Here is a 19,588-nt window from a genome sequence, read left to right as displayed (position 1 = left end):
CTTTGTTCCACTAAATTCCTTAAGGTCTACCAGTCACCATTAAATTCCTACCTTGATTTGACTTTCACACTTATCCATATTAAACTCCATTCATTATTTCTCAGTCCACTTCCCCAACTGATCAAGGTCTTGTTGCAATTTCTGATAACATTCCTCAATGTTCACGATAGCTCCTATTTCAGTGTCATCAGCAAACTTACTAATCATGCCTTGTGCATAGAAACATTGAATCCCTCCATGTGGAAACAGGCTATTTTGGCCCAACAAGTCCACAACGGCCTTCTGAACAGTATCCCACCCAGACCCATTCCCCTATCCTATTACTCTACAGTGAATAATGCACCTAACCTACACATCCCTGAACACTCTGGGCAATTTAGCATGGCCAATTCACCTGACCTGCACATCTTTGGAAGGGGGGAGGAAACCAGAGCACCTGGAAGAAACCCATACAGACAAGGGGAGAAAGTGCAAACTCCACCGAGACAGTCGCCCGAGGCTGGAATTGAACCTTGGTCCTTAGCACCCCTGAGACATTCCACCAGACACAGGCCTCGAGTCCAACAAGCATCCTTCCACTAGTACCCTCTGCTTCCAACCATCAAGGCAACTGTGTATCCAATTTGCCAGCTCCCCCTGGATTCCATGAAATGCAACCTTCCAGAGTAGCATACCATGTGGAACCTTACTGAAATCCATATAGACTACATTTACTGCCCTGCCCTCGTCTACCTTCTTGGCCACTCCATCAAAGAACTCTAACAAATTCGTGAGACATGATCTACCATGCACAAAGCCATGCTGACCAATCCTCACAAACCCTGTCTTTCCAAATGCATTTATATCTTTCCCCTCAGAATCTTCTCAAATAACTAACTGACCACAGGTGTTAGGCTTACCAATTTATAGTTCCCAACTTTTTCTTTGCAGCCCTTCTTGAATTAACGGCACAACATTTGTTATCCTCCAGTCTTCCAGACCTCACCAGTGGCTAATGATGATGCAAAGGTATCAGCCAGGGCTATAGGGTGAGGCTGAATAGGCTGAGGCTGTTTTCCCTGGAGCTGCGAAGACTGAGGGGTGGCCTCGTAGAGGTTTATAAAATCATGAGGGGCATGGATAGGATAAATAGACAAAGTCTTTTTCCCGGGATGGGGGAGTTCAGAACTAGAAGGCATAGGTTTAGGGTGAAAGGGATAAGATTGAAAAGGGACCTCAGGGAAAACATTTTCACGCAGAGGGTGGTGCGTGTATGGAATGAGCTGCCAGAGGAAGTGGTGGAGGCTGCTACAAATCCAGCTTTTAAAAGGCGTCTGGATGGGTTTACGAATAGGAATGGTTTTGAGGGATATGGGCCAAGTGTTGGCAAACTACATTAGTTTAGGATATCTGGTCGGCATGGACTGAAGGTCTGTTTCCATGTTGTACCTCTCTATGAATCTGGCCTCTTGCAATGTTCTTGGATATGTCTAGTCAGGACCAGGAGATTTACCACTTTCATAATATAGAGTCAAGAGTGTGGTGCTGGAAAGCACAGCCGGTCAGGCAGCATCGGAGGAGCAGGAGAATCGACGTTTTGGGCATAAGGCCTTCAACAGGAATGAGGCTCTGATGATCTTCAGCACCAGCAGTCCTCATTTTCTCCTATGTTCTAATACATCCAACAACTCCTCTACTGTGATATGGACTATCTCCACCATATCACCAGTAACTCCACCATATCACCAGTAACCAGTTGCCAAGTCTTCATGTCTTTCTCTATGGTAAACACAGAGGAGAAATATTCATCAAGTACCTTGCTGATCTCCTGCTGTTCTACACACGTATGTGTCCACTTTGGTCCTTGAGGGGTCCTATTCTTTCTCTAGTTTATTTTTCCTTTAACATACTTAAAAGACCCTCTTTGGATTCACCCTAATCTTCTCAGCCAAGGGCATCTTATGCCCCTTTTTTGCCCTCCTGATTTCCTTCTTCAGTAAACTCCTGTATTCCCTGTATACCTACAGGAATTCCCTTGATCCCAGTTGCCTGTACCTGAGCCAAGCCTCCTCCATTTTTCTGGTCAAAGGTCAGCATCTCCTATCACCCCGGGTTCCTTATCCTTGTCAACCTTGCCTTTCACCCTCACAGGAACATATAGACCGTGAACTCTCACTATCTCACTTTTAAAGGCCTCCCATGTGCCAGAGGTCTCTTTGCCTGTAAACAGACTACTCAAATCAACCCCTGCAAGCTCCTGTCTAATTCCATTGAAATTCACCTTGCGCCAATTTAGAATGTGAACCTGTGGAGTTTTGTTCCTCTCCATAACAATTTTAAAATTAACAGAACTCTCGTCACTGGTTCCAAAGTGCTCCCCCATTTTCACCTCCATCACCCACCCTGCCCTACTTACCAAGGGTAGATCGAATTTTGCCCCTTCCCATGTAGGACACTCTGTATGCTACTTGACGAAACGTTCCAGAATGCGCTTATCAAATTCCACCCCATTTAAGGCCTTAATGCTCTGGCAGTCCCAGTCTACATTAGGAAAATGAAAATCTCCTAGTATGACAACCCTATTAATTATGGAACAATAGTCTTTTCTGCCCCTCTCTAATCTACCACTTTATTTGTGTTGTCATTCAGAATTAAGAGATCTTAACGTTTTTCCTAGAAGGGGCTCTTCTTAGATTCTACTTAATCTACCCCAGCGTACTGCGAGAAAAACATATTATATAGCTACTCAACATGTATTCATTAGTAAATAAGGAAAAATTATTTTGAAATAGTCATACCTAAGCAACTGATCGGTCTCCCCATAATCATCCAGGTATGGAGCAGGTATGAAACACCCTCTTTTCTTCCCTGCCAGCAGCAGCACCTGACATTCCCGGATCCTGGTGGAACAAATGATAAGAAACATTTAGACGAGTAGCTACATTTTATACTCTCCTTTCCTACAAACTCTATCAAAGGTATTGAATTCTCGATGGGGGTCCTGTTATTACAACTGCTGATTGATCAGCTGTAACTCGTTGCTGCCATGTGAGTCGAACCATGTCAAATGCAGGTCTCTGTCAGTGCGCTCAGTATTGGGCACTATAATCCAACCAGGAGTGATCAGGGATTACTCTTCACCAATACAGGCTCGGTAAAGCTTAGAAAATATCTGTCACAACTTCTTGATTAATTGAGCGACCAACACAGAATTTTCGGATTTCCTGCTCCAACTGCTCTTTCCTTCAGCAGGACATGTCCAGTTCGACAAGAAAGGAAACGTTCTTGGACCTGAACATGAGATGGGCTGAAAGGATCAAATGTCAGTAAGGGACCATTTAGTAGGGGACCAGTGATCATTTTATCATAAGGTTCAGGATATAGCAGGGGAATGACATGCAACAATCCAGGGTAAGAAGACAGCTGAGCAGGATTGATTGGACTAAGAGGTTGGCTGGCAGAAGATCAGAAAGTGAACAGATGGTTTAGGAAAGCCGAGGTATATTCGGTTGAATGAAAAAGGTAGGATAAACAAGTCCAGAGCTTCAGGATGACAATAGAGGAAGAAATTAACATTAGAAAGAAAAAGCTGTCAGACAGAAAGCAAATGAGAACCAAAGAGAGACGATGAGAAAAGACCAGCAACTAACAAAAAGTGAAACCAAAGTCTTCTACAGGCATATAAACAGTGAGAGAGCAGTTAATAAAAGAGTAGAGCCAATCAGACACCAAACAGGGGATTTGCAAATGCAAGTTGGGGGATGGATGAGGTGTGAATGAATACTTTGCGTCTGTCTTTACAAAAGACGAGATGCAGCCCAGTTTGTGGTGACAGAAGTGGAAACTCTGTCATTATTGTTAAAGCACAGGTAAACTTTTCTGCTTAATTTAAAACCAGCAATGCAGAAGAGATTTATCCCTTGCAGTAATCTGTGAAAATTTGAGGGGTCAAATACTAAAGTAAAAACTAACAACTTTATTTCTCAAAGTATAACAGAGAATGATTAACTATCAACTATTTACAAGTCCTTCCTCTAACCTATCTGATACCTTCTCTTCTATAATACTATTTCGATAAAACTCCCAATTAAGATTTACAAAACAACACTTTTTATCTAAAAACCAGGCTGCTTTCAGTTTTGTCTGAATTGCTGTTTTGTTCTTGGGAAGGCGGTTTCATAGGTTACTGATTGATTAAGGTACTTTTTAAGAGAGCTATTTTCTGGCCAGTGTGCAGATATCGTTGGCTTGGCAGTTCTCTTCCCTACTATTCAATTTTTCCCAGTCTTATACCCCAAAGCATCTGATTGCGTCATCGACTTCTAAGATTGTCAATATACCAGTTCAAACTGGATTGGAACTTGGTATTTTTCGGGGTATAATTTAAACTGATTGGCCTAATTTGAATTTGTTTTGTCATTTCCAGGCAACCAGCTACCCCAGTAGCTAGACCACGTTACATTGTGTCTTATTGAGAGCACTTGGTGCTGTCACTGCTAGCTTTTAAATCTCTTAAAAGAACAGTACACTCACATCTTCATAACACTATAAGGGTTCAAAATTAATAAGGAAGGAGGCCTGGATCCACTTATTGTCACTTAAAGTTGACAAGGCTCAGGGGCGGAATGAGATGCATCCAAGGATTTTGAAGGAAAGAAGAACTGAAATTGCAGAGATACTGCCCACAATCTCTTCAGTCTACTCAGATTTGGGAGAGAGGTCAGAAGATTGGAGGACTGCAAACACTACAGGATTGTTGAAGAAAGCTTGTAAGGATAATCCTAGCAATCACAGACCCCGGTCAGTTTATTTTAGATGGTGGGGAAGCTTATGGAGACAATGATTTGGGATGGAATTAGTAATCACATGGGAAAAAGTGGGTTGATTAGCAAGAGTCAGCTTGGATTTCTAAAGGGAAAAACCATATTTAACCTATTTGGAGTTTCTTGAACTGGTATCTCAAAAGGTTGCTAATGACCTGGTATTGGTAAAATTGATTTGCGAAGAAAGTTACAGATCATGGTATAAAAGGAACAATACTAATGTGAATACAATGGGAGGTCATAATTTAAAATAATGTGCAAACAAAGCAAGGGCAATGAGAGAAAGAAAACTTCTTAACACAGCGAATAGTTTGGGTGTGCACTTCTTCCAAATGTGGTGAAGGCAGGTTCAATGGGCATTCTAGGGGGACTTAGGTGATTATTTGGAGAGAAATAGTGTCCAAGGAAATGGGGAAAAGGCAGGAGATTGGCACTAGATAATAGAATAGGTATGGGCAAGAAGGGCTAAATGGCCTCCTTCTGCATCATAGCAATTCTGTGACTATACTGTCAGTACTTTACTCAAATGCAATGATAAACTGGCAAATGTTTGAAGCAATGCACTATATAATTTTATATTAAGTTTAGCAATGACCATTTTGTAGCAGATTAGGCTGATCCTACTTGTGGAGAAGCAAAGCCAAGTATTTTGATTGAGCTAATAAGGATAAAGTTTTCCAGTGGCTGGAGGGTCAGACACCAGACAGAGGCGGGATTAAGATTTTAGAAAAACTAACTGGGGCAAATTGTGATATTTCATCTGGAGCCATAACCTGTCTGAAAGGAGATACTTAATAGTATACAGAAGAAAACTGGACATACGCTTGAAAAGGAATATTTGCAGGACTATGGAAAAACTGTAGGCAAGTGGACACAATTTGAGAGCACAGACGCAAAGAGCCAATTGGTCTCCTTCCATTCTGTATGATTCTATGCTATCTCTTTGCTTTTAAAGTAGGCATGCAACTAGTTATTGCTCAGTGTGCATGTACCTTAGGAACATGCCCAAACCAGATCCACAGTTGATGGCGTGAGCTACACAGGCGCCAATCTCTTCCCCATTCACTTCCTCCCGACAGCATGGACTTTCTGAACACAGCATGGCCCCACAGAACATGCAGAGCGCTAAATTCTTCGTCTCATCGTCAGAGGATCTTGAGCACCTGTTAGAGATATTATAGAAACCTGCTCAAAATTCTGGCTCTGTAAATGTCCCACCCATCACACATCACCCTCACTTCAACATTCAGTACCACGCTTCCACTGGCAAGAAGGATAGTGCCCTAACAGAAGTAAAGAAACAGGGTGGGGACAGGTAAGAATCTAATTGTAAAGCAAACTATTGCAACCTGGAACGCACTGGCTGAAAAAATGATGGACGTAGACTCAACAGTAGACTCAAAACTGGATAAAGATTTGAACAGTAACATAAGTAGAGCTCAAGGGAAAGAGTGAGAGAGAGGAACTAATTAACTTACTGTCAAAGAGCCAGCATTAGCATGAAAAATTGAATAGTCTCATTCTGTGCTATAATGAAGATCACAGAAGTGGCAGTGACGTAGTGATAATGTCACTGGATTGCTAATCTGGAACCAGAGGCTAATACTGCGATGACACGGATTTAAACCTCATCATGACATTTGGTCAAACCTGAATTCATTGAAAAGCTAGAATAAAAAGAAGTGTCCTAATGCTGACCATGAAGCTACTTCAATTGTTATAAAAAATTGTGATTACCTGGTTCACTAATGTCCTTTAATGAAGGAAATCATCTGTCCTTACCTAGTCTGGTCTAAATGTGAGACTGGACCCACAGCAGTCTGGTTCACACTTAACTGCCCTCTGGGCAATTAAGGATGGGCAATAAATACCAGCCTAGACTATAACGGTTACATCCCGTGAACAAATTTTAAAAAATCCAACCAATTACCTGATTACTTGAGCAGCTACACCCCAGCAATGACAGGTATTACTGACTAACAGACAGCACTTGAGCTGATATCCAATTTATACTGTGACTTTCAACATAATTGGTTGCAGTATAGAGTCATGTTGCACTTCTGGTCACAGGAGTTACTTGAGGTCAGGGTAAACTACCTACTAGTCAGGGATGTGGGTAACAGAAAGCAAACCTGCTCAAGGTAGGACAGAACCACTGTGGTGCTGCCAATCTGTGTGCATTATGCACCAAGCTCTAGCCCTTGGCCTAGAAAAGACTTTATTCTGTGATGTAGTGTCACTTGGCTCTCTTAACTCACAGCACAGCAACAGGAGCAAAAGTTTAATAGAGAAATATGCAATGTGAAAACAACCAATAAGTGTTTAAGGATTTCCGAATGCCAGCTCGAAAGAGTTTTCCACAATGCAGCCTCAATGTCAATTGTTAAGCTATATTTTCAATGATAAAATATGGGTCTATAAATTCTTCCACTTGTTGCAATGCAAGAACTATCAAAAGGTAGTGTATTAAATGGTAAAATTCAGGTATGAAGTTGATTAATGGACTCACTTGTACTGAGAACCCTGATTCAGTATACAACTGTAGTCTTCCGGAAGTTCCATTAATTGGTTTCTCTCCCTGGGATACCTTTGAAGAAAGAAATTACTGTCAAGTAGCATCACTGTTACTGACAGGATAGCATTTTAAATACAAGTTACACATCTCATTCAAAACCATATCCTGTGCCAGCCTTCAGAGAGAGGGGTGAGAAAGACCAAACAAGACCATTCTGCACTCACTCACTGTCTCCTATAAATTCCACAATGTAGATGGATGGAGGAAAAGTATTAGAGTTTCACAGAAAGAGCAACTGATGTTGAACAATTCGAGCAAAAACTGGATTCGCAGAGCTCACACTGTCAGCACCATACCCCTCCTTCAGTACTTCCACCTTAAGTGACTTGAGAAGACAAAAAGAAATAGAATCTGATGTTGTTCAGTCAAGATTACCAGAACATGGTCTTCTGCAACTGCGGGAACTGAACTTTTTAAATTAGCACTCAAATGTCATGCAAATGATGAATTAAAGTTAACTCTCAATATCACATAGATAGCATGCACAACATTGTTTGTCAGAAAAATACTGAACCGTAGTTTAGATTGTTTATAGTATTCAGAAGTACAGCTGGTCTCTGCAATTTCCATGCATTCTCCCTCGTTCAAATTTAGCCATCGTAGATTTCCCGCAGGTGACCTAAGCTGCCAATGCATCTACCCAAATTGCTCCATCAGGAATAACTGCGCGTCTTGATACCAGCAGGCTGTCTCTTTTTAATTTTACACAGCAAGTACTTTGTTCTGGTGTCCTTAGTTACTAGGTTTTATAAATGTCTAATCTTTTTACACCTAGCCTCTGCAAAGTCTTACAACAACCTTACATTCCTTCAGGGTAAAGAGATTCAAAAAACATCAATCAACCATGACTACTAAAGAAAGTTAAAGCTGAAAAGAAGATGGCTTATAAATGGCTAGAAATGGTAACAAACCTGAGGACTGGGGAGATTTGGAATACATAAAAGGAGGACCAAGAAACTGAGAAGGAAGGATAGCATTCAAGTGTAAACTAGCATGAAGTATAAAACAGAACTGTAAAAACTTCTGTAGGTATGTAAAATGGGAGAGAGAAATGGCAGAGAAGCTAAAATACTTACTTTGTGGATGTTTCCTTTGAGAAAGATACAAGAAATCTACCAGAGCTGAGTACCAAATGATGAAGGTGAATGAGGAGTTGAAGGAAATTAATATCAGCAAGGCGGCTGGATTAGGGAAATTAATGGGACTTAAAAAGCGATACATCCGTGGGACTCTGCAATCCAATGTTGAAAAAGCTGGAGGTGGACAAAGGGATTGTCAATGCATTGGCAATCATCTCCCCAAATTCAGTAGATTCAGGAATGATTCCTGCAAATACTGGAAACTGAGTACTAGAGATTCATCAGCTTTACATCAGTTGTAGGGAAAATACACCAGGAACACCTGATGCAGTAAACAAGGTTGGAGGTGCAGCAGGTGAACCTCAGTCTCACCTGGAAGGACTGTTTGGGGCCCTGGATGGAGGTGAGGGGGGTCAGTGTGCCAGCAGTTTTGCATCTATTACAGTTGCAGGGGAAGGTAACGGGGGTGTGGTGGGGTTGATGGGGAGAGTGGTGCAAACCAAAGTTTGCTGAAGTGAATAGTCCTTGTGGAAAGCAGAGAAGGGTGGAGAGGGGAAGATATTGTTGGTGGTGGAGAGCCTACAACCCAAAGAACTCAACATCGAGTTCTCCAACTTTAAGTAACCTTCCTTCCCATCCTCTGGCTCCCTCTCCAGCCCCTTCTCTGAACGACCCTTTTTGTCAGCTACCAACCGGATTCATTCCTCACATCGCCCAACGAGGCCATACCCTCTACCTGTGTTCACCTATCCCTACCTCACCACTCTCCCCACCGAAAACCCTCCCACACCCCCACCTCTATCTGCAGCTCCCGTTACACCCATCCCCAGTCTTGACAAAGGGTTACACTTGAAATGTTGACTTCCCCACCTCCTGATGCTGCCTAGTTTCCTGTGTTCTTCCAGCCTCCTGCTTGTCTATAAAACGAGTACAGTAAAGGTTCTCCATACTTGCTCCTGGGATTGCAGATTGTCCTGAGAGATCAAGCAGACTGACCCTGTATTCTCTAAAGAGTTTCAAAGAGTAAGAAATGATCTAATTAAAACTACAAAATACTTAAAGGTAGATGCCACTGCAAGAGCTGCAAAACCTGCACCCACATCTCCCCCCTCACCTCCATCCAAGGCCCCAAAGAAACCTTGCACATCCAGAGTTTTACTTGCACTCCATGTGGTATTTACTGTATCGATTGCTCCCAATGCAGTCTCCTCTACATTGGGGAGACTGGACGCCTACTTGAAGAACGTTTCAGAGAACATCTCCAGGACATCCGCACCAACCAACTCCACCGCCACGTGGCTGAACATTTTAACTCCACCTCCCATTCCACCAAGTACATGGAGGTCCCGGGGCCTCCTCCACCACCATTCCTTAACCACTGGAACGCCTGAAGGAATAATGTCTCATCTTCCACATTGGGACAGTGCTACCAGACAGCATCAATGTGAATTTCACCAGTTTCCTCATTTCCCCTCTCCCCACCTTATCCCAGTTCCAACCTTCCAATTCATCCCATCTTCATGATCTGTCCTCCACAAAATTAATTGTGCTACTGTGTTATAGCTTGATTGAGTGAAGATAATAGGAAACAAAGATAAAAACCAAATGCTGGAAATGCACAGCAGCTCAAATTATGTCTGAATCAGCTGGATTACAGATTTTATGCAAACCCTTTATCAGCACATTATTTTGATATTGTTTTAGAGAATAACTAACTCAATGAGCAGTAAATAAAGAAAAAGGTTCAGACATTGCGGGATAAAGATGAATACACCAAGAACAGAGAGGAAGCATGAAGAGATCACTAACTGGACTGTTGTTCGTTCTCCTTTGAGAAAGCTTTGCACTGAAGAATCAGAACACCATCTGCAAAAGAAAAATGCACAAACTTTAATTAAACAAGCTCAGTGGGCAAAATTTTCCAATTTAAAACCATCGACTGTTGCAAGATAATGACAAAATGCATTTGTGATGAAGCTGCCGCAGCTTATTTGTGTACGATCAGTATAATGATTACCTGACAAAAATACTGAGCTTCAAAGATCCAGGAAAATGTCTGTACTAACTATATTTATGCTTATTCAGAGTATGTTGCCTAACAATCACATTTTTAATTATATTTTGATACAAATTTAAACTAATTCTGTGTACGGTTACAGTGTCACATTTACAAGAAGTCCCACCTCCCAAAGAAATGTAGTCCATAAAAGTCCACGCAAAGGCTCAAAGATTAATCTCCTTGACCATCTATGCAGTGAAGTTATGACTTACTTTGCTGGAGGAAGGCCAAAGGAATGTTAGCTTTTATCAGAAAGGTATCGAGGTAGTAAAGTCTTGCTTCAAGTGTATGAGCCTGGTTAGGAACCTGGAATTCTGAGAGGGGTTTTGGTCTCATTATCTCAGGAAATATATTATTGTCATAAAGGGAGTACAATGATGGCTCAGCAGACTTCTGCCTGGGATGGTGGGAGTGTACAATGAAATGAGAGTTGGTAAACTGGGCCTATATTCTCTGGAGTTTTGAAGAATCAGAGATGACCCAATTACAAAATACTTGAAAGGATAGGTTAAAGACATTTTATTACTCAGAGGGTTATGAATCTCTGGAATTGGATTTTTGAATAGTTGAGTAAGTTTGATGTGCTGTTTGGCCTCTTCCTGTCCCCCATGTCATATGTTACATGTGACCATCCCAAGCTCAGACCATTCTATCGTTCTGTCTGCTCTCCCAGCAATTTTTCAATCTCATGTCTTCTATAAGATCACCTTCTTGCTCCCTCAAATGCTCCACATGGAGGTTCAGAGCACTGAATAATCCTTGATGCACTTACTTTCACAATACTTGCCTGCTCTGTTGCTTGCTCATCAACATCAATTTAGTTAAGGATGGAACTAAATTTACACGATGGAACCGTTTTACACCATCTGCAGGCTGGTTGTACCTATTTAAGTTTCCAGCCTTGGCTAGACTACTATAGAGTGGCAAATAGAAACCAAACCCTTAGATACCTTGTAGAGCAGCTTTGGAGCAGTACTCGCAAAACCTGAAAGTGAGGTGGTCATGGCTGTTTTTGTTACAGAGAAGAAGGTTAAGAGATGACTTAATAGAGGCATGCAAAATGATCAGAGGATTAGATCGGGTGGACAGAGAGAGCCCTTTTCCTTGGATAGCGATGGCTAGCACGAGGGGACATAGCTTTAAATTAAGGGGTGATAGATATCGGAGGTAGTTTCTTTACTGAATAGTAGGGGCGTGAAACTCTCTGCCTGCAACAGTCATAGACTTGCCAAGTTTAAGGGCATTTAAATGGTCATTGGATAAGCATATGGATAAGAATGGAATAGTGTAGGTTTGATAGGCTTCAGGTCGGTTTCACAGGTTGGCGCAACATCAAGGGCGGAAGGGCCTGTACTGCGCTGTTGTCTTCTATGGGTAAGCTGGCTAAAGGATTGTGGGGCTTTGAATAGATAAGGTAGTGGTTGGAATCTGCAAGAAAATGGCCTTACTTTTTAAAAATACATCTATGAACATCATTTTTTAAAAACACAGTTTCAGTTTAAATTTGTGATCTCGATTTCAGCCTGTAATGCACATCATTTTGAGGGCTGACCAGATAACTGCTCCAATCCTGCATGTTCTTGCGTAATCTCTCTACTGAATGTCACTTAAGGTAGGAGAACCTTTGCTAATACATCACTTTCGTTCTTGCGACAGATTTTTTTTAATACCTAAAACTATTTCAAGCAAAGCAGTCCTTACCTTTGTAACAAAGGAGATACTATGTCCTTGTGCTCCTGAAAAAGTTTGAAAAGGTTGGTAGGCAATGCCAGGTAAAGACATAAGGCTTCAAACTGCCCTTCAGAGGAATCTGGGAAGAAAAGCAGGATTCATATCAAGTGTGAAAATAGTGACTTTCACATTATTAAAAAAAAAATCGCTAAAGCTTGTTTCGGGGTAACCAGGTGAGTTTTAATGGAGATTTTAACTAGTTTTATATAACAAGTGTTTGACACAGCATTGTAACAACAAGATGGAAGTCATTTTTATATCTACACTATTTCAATTCTGATTCCAGACACTAATGCTGCTCAATGTAGCTCCTTTCTCCTAGGGGGGGTGGAGAGGGGTAAAAGAATCGATTTAACAAGGATGTTGGGAGCTGATTAGCTGAGCCAGGTAACCCGGAATATATGAAATACAAAAAGGAATTAAAACAATGTACAATTTTACCATGACATCTAAGAACTCCAACCACAAATGGCTGACATCATTTAACACATGCTTCACAGTATACCACAATCAGCAGGTATAGATTTGCTGATGTACAGTTTGATCATTCTGATTTGTGCAAGCTCCTCAGTGTTAAAATGACAAAAATACTGCGGCCTTATTGTTGCTGCACACTTTCTACACCCTCAGCACTTGTCCCTCTTGACTATATCTCATTAGTGTCTGTTTGTTCAGAGCCAAAGCTGCTGTTTTTCTGGTCACTTCAAGATTAGATTGCTCTGCATGCCATGCATTACAATCTCTCCTACTGACCACGCCTGTGGCTTCATCCTAACCACCAGCCTATTTTCTAGACATTCCAACAACAAAATGTGCCTGTCTTAAAACACTTTAACCACAATGATTGTTCCCTAGTCCTTTTATTCCCCTTTTCTTCAGTCATGTATCCTTAAATGTTCAGAGGGTTGTCGCCTCAATTATCAACTCAACTGATGCAATCCACAGACTCGTAACTCCCCCCACTCCCCAACAAAATAGGTTCTCCTGCTTCCTGTTCAACAGATCTTACATTTAATTGTCAAATGTTCCCTTGATCCCGAGCACTTGACAATGGGAAAAGTACAACCCTGTTAAATCACCCCATAATTGCCCAGATTTTCAAGACTTTATTTGTATTTGCCTGTATCAGACAGCACCTAGTGAACGTGTACCGTACCCTCACCAAGGTCTCAACATCCTTCTAGCACTGAGGAGCCTGAAACTACATTGAGTACTCTAACCATAGCCAGAAAAGTTATACAAAGACCAGCAAAGCATTAAACATTTGCATGGGTTTAATTTTCATTGCTAGTTTTAATGTCTTGTGAACCTAAATACCTACCCCAAAATATCATTATCCTCTGGGAAAAGTCCACCCATTTATTTACTGACACTGAATTCTATCTGCAACAATTTCCGCATTTCACCAATTCATCACTAGCTCTACAGCACTATAGATGCACAGTCATTTCCACAGCATTACAGAAGTACAAGTATTTTTGTTCCTAATTCCTTTCTTTTCCAATTCTTACATAGAAATTAGATGTCTTGGTTGGAGCTACAAGTTATGATTCCAGCTTGAGGTGGTAACTAAAAGTCAAAATTGTTTGATTAGAATTCTGCTGAAACCCGTAATTATGTTAAACCAAAACAATAACATTCTGGAAAAGCAAACAGTTACTAGGCATTGAAGAAGAGCATACTTGGATGAAGGGCCACACTTGAACATCAAGTAACCTCTCCTGGAGGCTGACTGATCAGGTCACTGTTCCAATTCCAGTCTTGTGGACAGTCCTGCCTTTCTTCGCTCCACCTTTGGCTGTTGCGCTCTCAGCTGAATTGGCCCTAACGTCTGGAATTTATCCCCTAATCAACCAGGTCTTCTATTCCTGTACACCCGTTATTTTATACTGTCTGCCCATGTTGCGTACCAAAGTGAACTACCTCACAGTTCCTTGCACTGAGCTTCACCTGTCACCTATCCATCCATTTCACTTTATAAAACTCATTTATCCACATCACAGCTTACAATGCTCCAATTTTTTTTCATGTCCCCCAAACATAGAAATATTCAGTGCAAACCAAGATCTAGATCTATTAGTAGAGCAAGAGTCCTAAAACTAAACCTTGGGGAGCTCCAGCACAACCCTCCCTACAACCCAAAAATATTCTTTAATCATTACTCTTTGTTTCCTTTCATTCAACCAATTTTTATCCATGCTGCTCTCCCCCTTTTATTCCATGATCTATAAAATTTTTCAAGTTTATTGTGTGGCACTGTCTCAAACAGTTTTTGGAAATCCTGTTCTGCTCTAATCTATTCCCCGTGTGATCCTGCATTATAAGGAAATCACATAATAGCAGCACCATGTAACCAATGGGACTGGAAAGCACGTTATAGCCAATACAGGTAAGGAAAGTTCACATTCTAATGGTCTAAATTTTTCAATTACGTTATATCCAATTCGCATTGAAGAATCCAGTGTTATAATAGAACCAACTGTACAGCATATCAATAGAAATACCCTCATCATCTGTGTTACTGCTTCAAAAAACTTCAACTTGAAGCTCTTCCTAATTAATCCACCTATTTCCAAGTCACTATTAAATCAATCCCAAATAATTGTTTCTAAGATGACTGGTCTGACTTCACTTTTCAGCCTTTGAACAAGGGTTTAATGCTTGCAATTCTTTAGCCTTTTGGCACCATCCCCAAATCCAGTGAAAATTGAAAGATCGTTGTGTCTCTGCAAAGTCCACGCTCACTTCATTCAATATCCTTGGATGCATCTCATTCTGTCCCAGTGCCATATAAACTTTAAGTACTGACAATTTATTTTAAAACCTCTTCCTTGTGAATGCTAAGCCCTTTCTGGTGAATCAGTTTTGTTCTTTGTCATCATTGCCCAGTAGCATATGCCTCATATGTAAAGACGGCATTTGTTTGACAATTTAGACATGCCTCTTTCCTCCATGTGTAAAATCCCCCTTTTTGGTCCATAATCAGCACTATTCCTCCTTTGCTAAATGTTTTGCTTTTTATGTGCCCAGAGACACTTTGGGATTCCCTTTTGTAATCTTTCTTAACTTCTCTTACGTGTTTTTCAACTCCTTTTCTGAACCTTTTATATTGGCTTTCTTTCACTTGTACTTGTTTTTATGAGCATGCGAATTCTTAATTTGTCATTTAGAGATCTCTGGATGTGATTGCCCTACCTTACCTTTTGAGGAAATGTATGCTGACTATGCCCGACCCATTTCATTTTTTGAAGGTAATCCGTTGTCCAGCTGTTTCTCCCGTTCGGTTGCAATCTAGCTCAGCTCTGTTCTTACCCCATTGAAGTTGCCTCTTTGCCAGTTGGTTATTCTTAATCTAGATTGTTCATTTCTCTTTACCACCAAATCTCAAACTTTTATGATACCATGATCACTGTCCCCTAACTGTTCTCTACTGATGCTTGCCCCGAACAGCAAGTCTAGTGGCGTCTCCATTCTTGGGGAATTGAAGACACACTGGTTCTACCTGTCCCTTAAACTACTACTGTCCCAGTCTACCCTCAGTTCATTAAAATCACCTTTCATATGGAGCATATCCACTTGGAATTTCTTACAAGTATGGTACATCACAAAACCAAGAACTTCTGAAAGACATGGTGACTCTTTTTGGAATACCTGGACACAGATTTGTCTGCCACACTAATAAGGACTTTTATATAACCATAATGACTGTGCTTTAGGAGTCCAATATCCAAGGATGGGGAACTCCGAACGTATGTGAAAATTGATGCTCTCTATATTCGAGGGTTAGTGTTTTGTTTTGCTGAGCTGTATTATTACTTATCAGTTTGTTGTTAGTTATTATTTATTTAGTTAAGTAGTTAGTTGGGTTATTTTTATATATTTATACATTTGTACATGAGGGTGATTTGGTTTTTAAAAAATTTATTTGGTGTTCTTTCTTGGTATTATTTTGAATTGTATTGTTTTGCATTTGTTGTAATATTAAAAAATCTATTTTTCAATAAAAATATATTTTTAGAAATTCACCTTCAGAACTATTTTAAGATATCTACATCGCTCTATGATTTCCTTGTTTTTCATTGCTATCTTTGAAAACAAAATCACATTCATCAAAAACCACATATTCCCAAATTAAAACTGCAAGTTACTTTTCACTTACCTTTTGACAGCTCCTCAGGAGGTGGCACTCCAAGCAGGTAGTTGAAGAACAAGGCAGAACAGCGAAGGAATGGAAAAATGCCACATTTCACACAGTTCCACAGGTAGCAGCCATGGGGCTTATATTCTAAAGATCTGTTGACAATTGCAACTCATTTTAACATGGCAAATGACAAAACACCCACTCTGTAGAACTTGGACACTAGAAATTGCCATTCAGAATGGAAACCATATTAAATGGGAATAATTGATTGTAGGAATGCTGAAAGCTTTATTCTCAAATAAAATTAATACAAAATAGAATAATTATTGCAAGTACAGCAAACTTTGTTTTCACTGGCACTCTTGATATACAGTCAAAAATTATATGTACTCTGATGTCAGAGTATTTATGCTGTAAATAAAGTGTAATAGTGATGTGTATACACCCTGCATAACAGTTCTAATCCTTACTGTGAGCTTTTACATTGATATCAGGAGGTGCGTTTTGAGAGATATTGATGTCTTGAAGTTTTGCTTGGTCAGGGTTTACTGCGGTTATGCGTACCTCTTGATTGTCCGCAATAATTGATCAACTGACACATTCCTGGTCCCAAAGGTGCTGGTTAATAAAAAGGGTGCTATATATTTGAAATGAGGGGTCAGTTAGCTCAGTTGGCTGGTTGACTGGTTCGTGATGCAGAGTGATTCCAACAGTGTAGGTTCAATTCTTGGGAGACTCTCCTCCTCAACCTCTCCCCTCACTTGAGGCATGGTGACCCTCACGTTAAAACCCAAATAGTCATCTTTATCTAATAAGAGAGCAGACTATGGTGCAGTAGAGGAATGATGACTTTAAAATTTGATATCTAACAGTGGCAACACCAATTCAATCCCCCAAGGGAGCAGTGATGTGAACAAACTGTAACACTGTCCTCTGAACAGCCAAGAACCTCAGATTAACATCACAGAAAACCTGCATAAAAGTGAGTTGGAGCCTTGTTTGACATGAAAACTTTTTACCTTTCAGATGTACACAACCATCTTACACCTCGATTTTTGCACTGCAAGTTTCTACTCCAATATGTGCTGGTCTAAAGCTCAGGAGGCCAAGCTGTTCCCAAGCTTTTGGCAACATAGGAAGACTTCCAAAAAAAAAAGCAAGCCTGCTTATCCTAAACTTTCCAACTCTTCCACACTGGGATACAACCAACATCCATTCAGCATCTCAGCTGATGAAACGTTGAAAGTTGGGAACTACATGTGTGCCAACAAGGACATCAGGATCAGGAAATGTGGCAATATGACAGAACGGAGTAAGATCATTGAACCTTACAGCACAGCAGGGTATTCGGTTTGGAAACCTGTGCTAGTTATTCAAAAGGAGCATCCAGATAGTTTCATTCGGCATAGCCTTGGGCATTATTCCTGTCTACTTGAAATGTGTTTTAATCACTACCCCTCAGAAAATCAGGCTTTAACCCCACTGTGTTGGCCAACTACAGCCTCATCTCCAATCTTTCGTTCCTCTCCAAAGTCTTTAAACAAGTTGCTGTTTCCAAAACCCATGCCCATCTTTCCTGGAAATCTTTGTAAACATTCCACTAATCAGGTTTCTGCCTCTGCCACAATAGTGAAACAGCTCCGATCAAAAGTTAGAAATGACATTGTGAGATTCTGACAAAACACACCCTCATTCTTCAGCTTTTTTGATGCAGCTTTTGATATTGCTGACCATATCAATATCGCTCCACCACTGTCCAGCTGTTGAGTCTGTTCTCTTCTGGTTCATCCATTCAATCAGAGCCAGGGAATTACTTGCAATGACTTTTCATTCTATTCATGCACCATTAGGGTATTACAAGGATGTATCCTTAGCTCCCTCCAACTTCCAGATTCACCTGCATGCTGCCCTGAGGTCACATCATCATTGATGAAACCTAGCTCCACCTTACCAACATTTTACAACTCCTCCATTCCTGAAAAATGCCAACAGCTTATCCAACATCCAGTATCAAAATCCTCCAAAAGTGGCCAGACCAAGGACACTGTTTCATCTTCATTCCAAACTCTCTTCACTAGCTAATGATTCCATCCCTCTCTCTGGCAAAAATCTATTCCCAATTTTGTTGTTGTACTTCAGTGAGATGAACTCTCAAATCCATTCCTGAAGAAGGGCTTATGCCCGAAACATCGATTCTCCTGTTCCTTGGATGCTGCCTGACCTGCTGCACTTTACCAGCAACACATTTTCAGCTCTGATCTCCAGCATCTGCAGACCTCACATTCTCCTCTCAAATCCATGTCTGTGTCATCACTAAAACTATCTATTTCGACCTCAATAGCATTCTTCAACTCCACCATCTCAGATCATTGGCTCATTCATGTCTTTGTTAGCTCCAGATTCAACTATTCTAATGCACTCCTGCCTAGTTTCCCAAATTCTACCCTCCACAGGTTATCCAAATCTCTGCTTCCAATGTTGTAACTTGCAGCAAGTTCCTTTCCCCTTCACGCCCAAGCTCCTGATTAAGTTGCTTGTTGATTTTAAAATTCTCATCCTTGTTTGGAAAACTCTATCTCTGGAATCATGTCAGAGTCTCTCAGCCCTCTGAGATCTCTGTGCACCTCTTCTTCAGACCTCATGAAACCCCAATCTGATCTCTGTATTACTGGTGACCATGACTTCATCTGTTGAGATCACAAGTGGAATGTTCCCCTTACACCTCGCTGCCTCTCTACCTCTCTTTCTTCCTTTAGGTCACTCCTTAAAATGTCTCTCTTTGACCCAGCTTTTGATCGTTTGACTGTATACATCGTGTGGCTTAGTATCATACATTTTTAAAGTAAAACACAAAAGCAATATATTAGATTTAGTAACCAAGTAGACTGTGAACTGAGCCCAGCTTGGAAATAATGCCTCTTGAAGGTTTGTCAGGAACTAAGTAGTTATATCACTGCAAGGAACTTTAGTTTCTGTCTCATACCTGCTTGTGTATTCGCGAAGCATTTCGTACAGTTCTGCTGCTGACTGAGACTCCTCACTCTCCTCTCCATCCTGCTCCATAGGACAATCTGCTCAGGAATAAACAAGTATTGCACAAAACAATGGCATCTTGAACTGTACAGTTTGTTTCGATATAACGTGATAGAATGTGGGATCACACAGGAACTAAGAAAATCACATAATAGCAGCACCATTTAA

The 19,588-nt window shown here is 40.8% G+C and overlaps 1 protein-coding gene across 3 annotated transcripts in view; it reads right to left on the bottom strand.

Moving 5' to 3' along the window:
• Positions 1-19,588, bottom strand: part of ubr1 (ubiquitin protein ligase E3 component n-recognin 1) — a 219,437-nt gene that overhangs the window by 6,058 nt on the left and 193,791 nt on the right. For all 3 annotated transcript variants that reach the window (XM_060828682.1, XM_060828683.1, XM_060828685.1), the window contains 7 exons: positions 19,371-19,458; positions 16,406-16,539; positions 12,217-12,325; positions 10,266-10,322; positions 7,312-7,389; positions 5,795-5,965; positions 2,778-2,879 (listed from right to left, as the gene is read on the bottom strand). In XM_060828682.1, the coding sequence (XP_060684665.1) occupies positions 2,778-2,879; positions 5,795-5,965; positions 7,312-7,389; positions 10,266-10,322; positions 12,217-12,325; positions 16,406-16,539; positions 19,371-19,458 (739 nt within the window). The remainder of the gene's footprint in view (positions 1-2,777; positions 2,880-5,794; positions 5,966-7,311; positions 7,390-10,265; positions 10,323-12,216; positions 12,326-16,405; positions 16,540-19,370; positions 19,459-19,588) is intronic.

Source organism: Hemiscyllium ocellatum, chromosome 8 (genome assembly GCF_020745735.1).
Source record: "Hemiscyllium ocellatum isolate sHemOce1 chromosome 8, sHemOce1.pat.X.cur, whole genome shotgun sequence".
Classification (NCBI taxonomy): Eukaryota; Metazoa; Chordata; class Chondrichthyes; order Orectolobiformes; family Hemiscylliidae; genus Hemiscyllium; species Hemiscyllium ocellatum.
The sequence above is the reverse complement of the archived record's forward strand: the minus strand, read 5'-3'. Positions and strand labels throughout refer to the sequence as shown.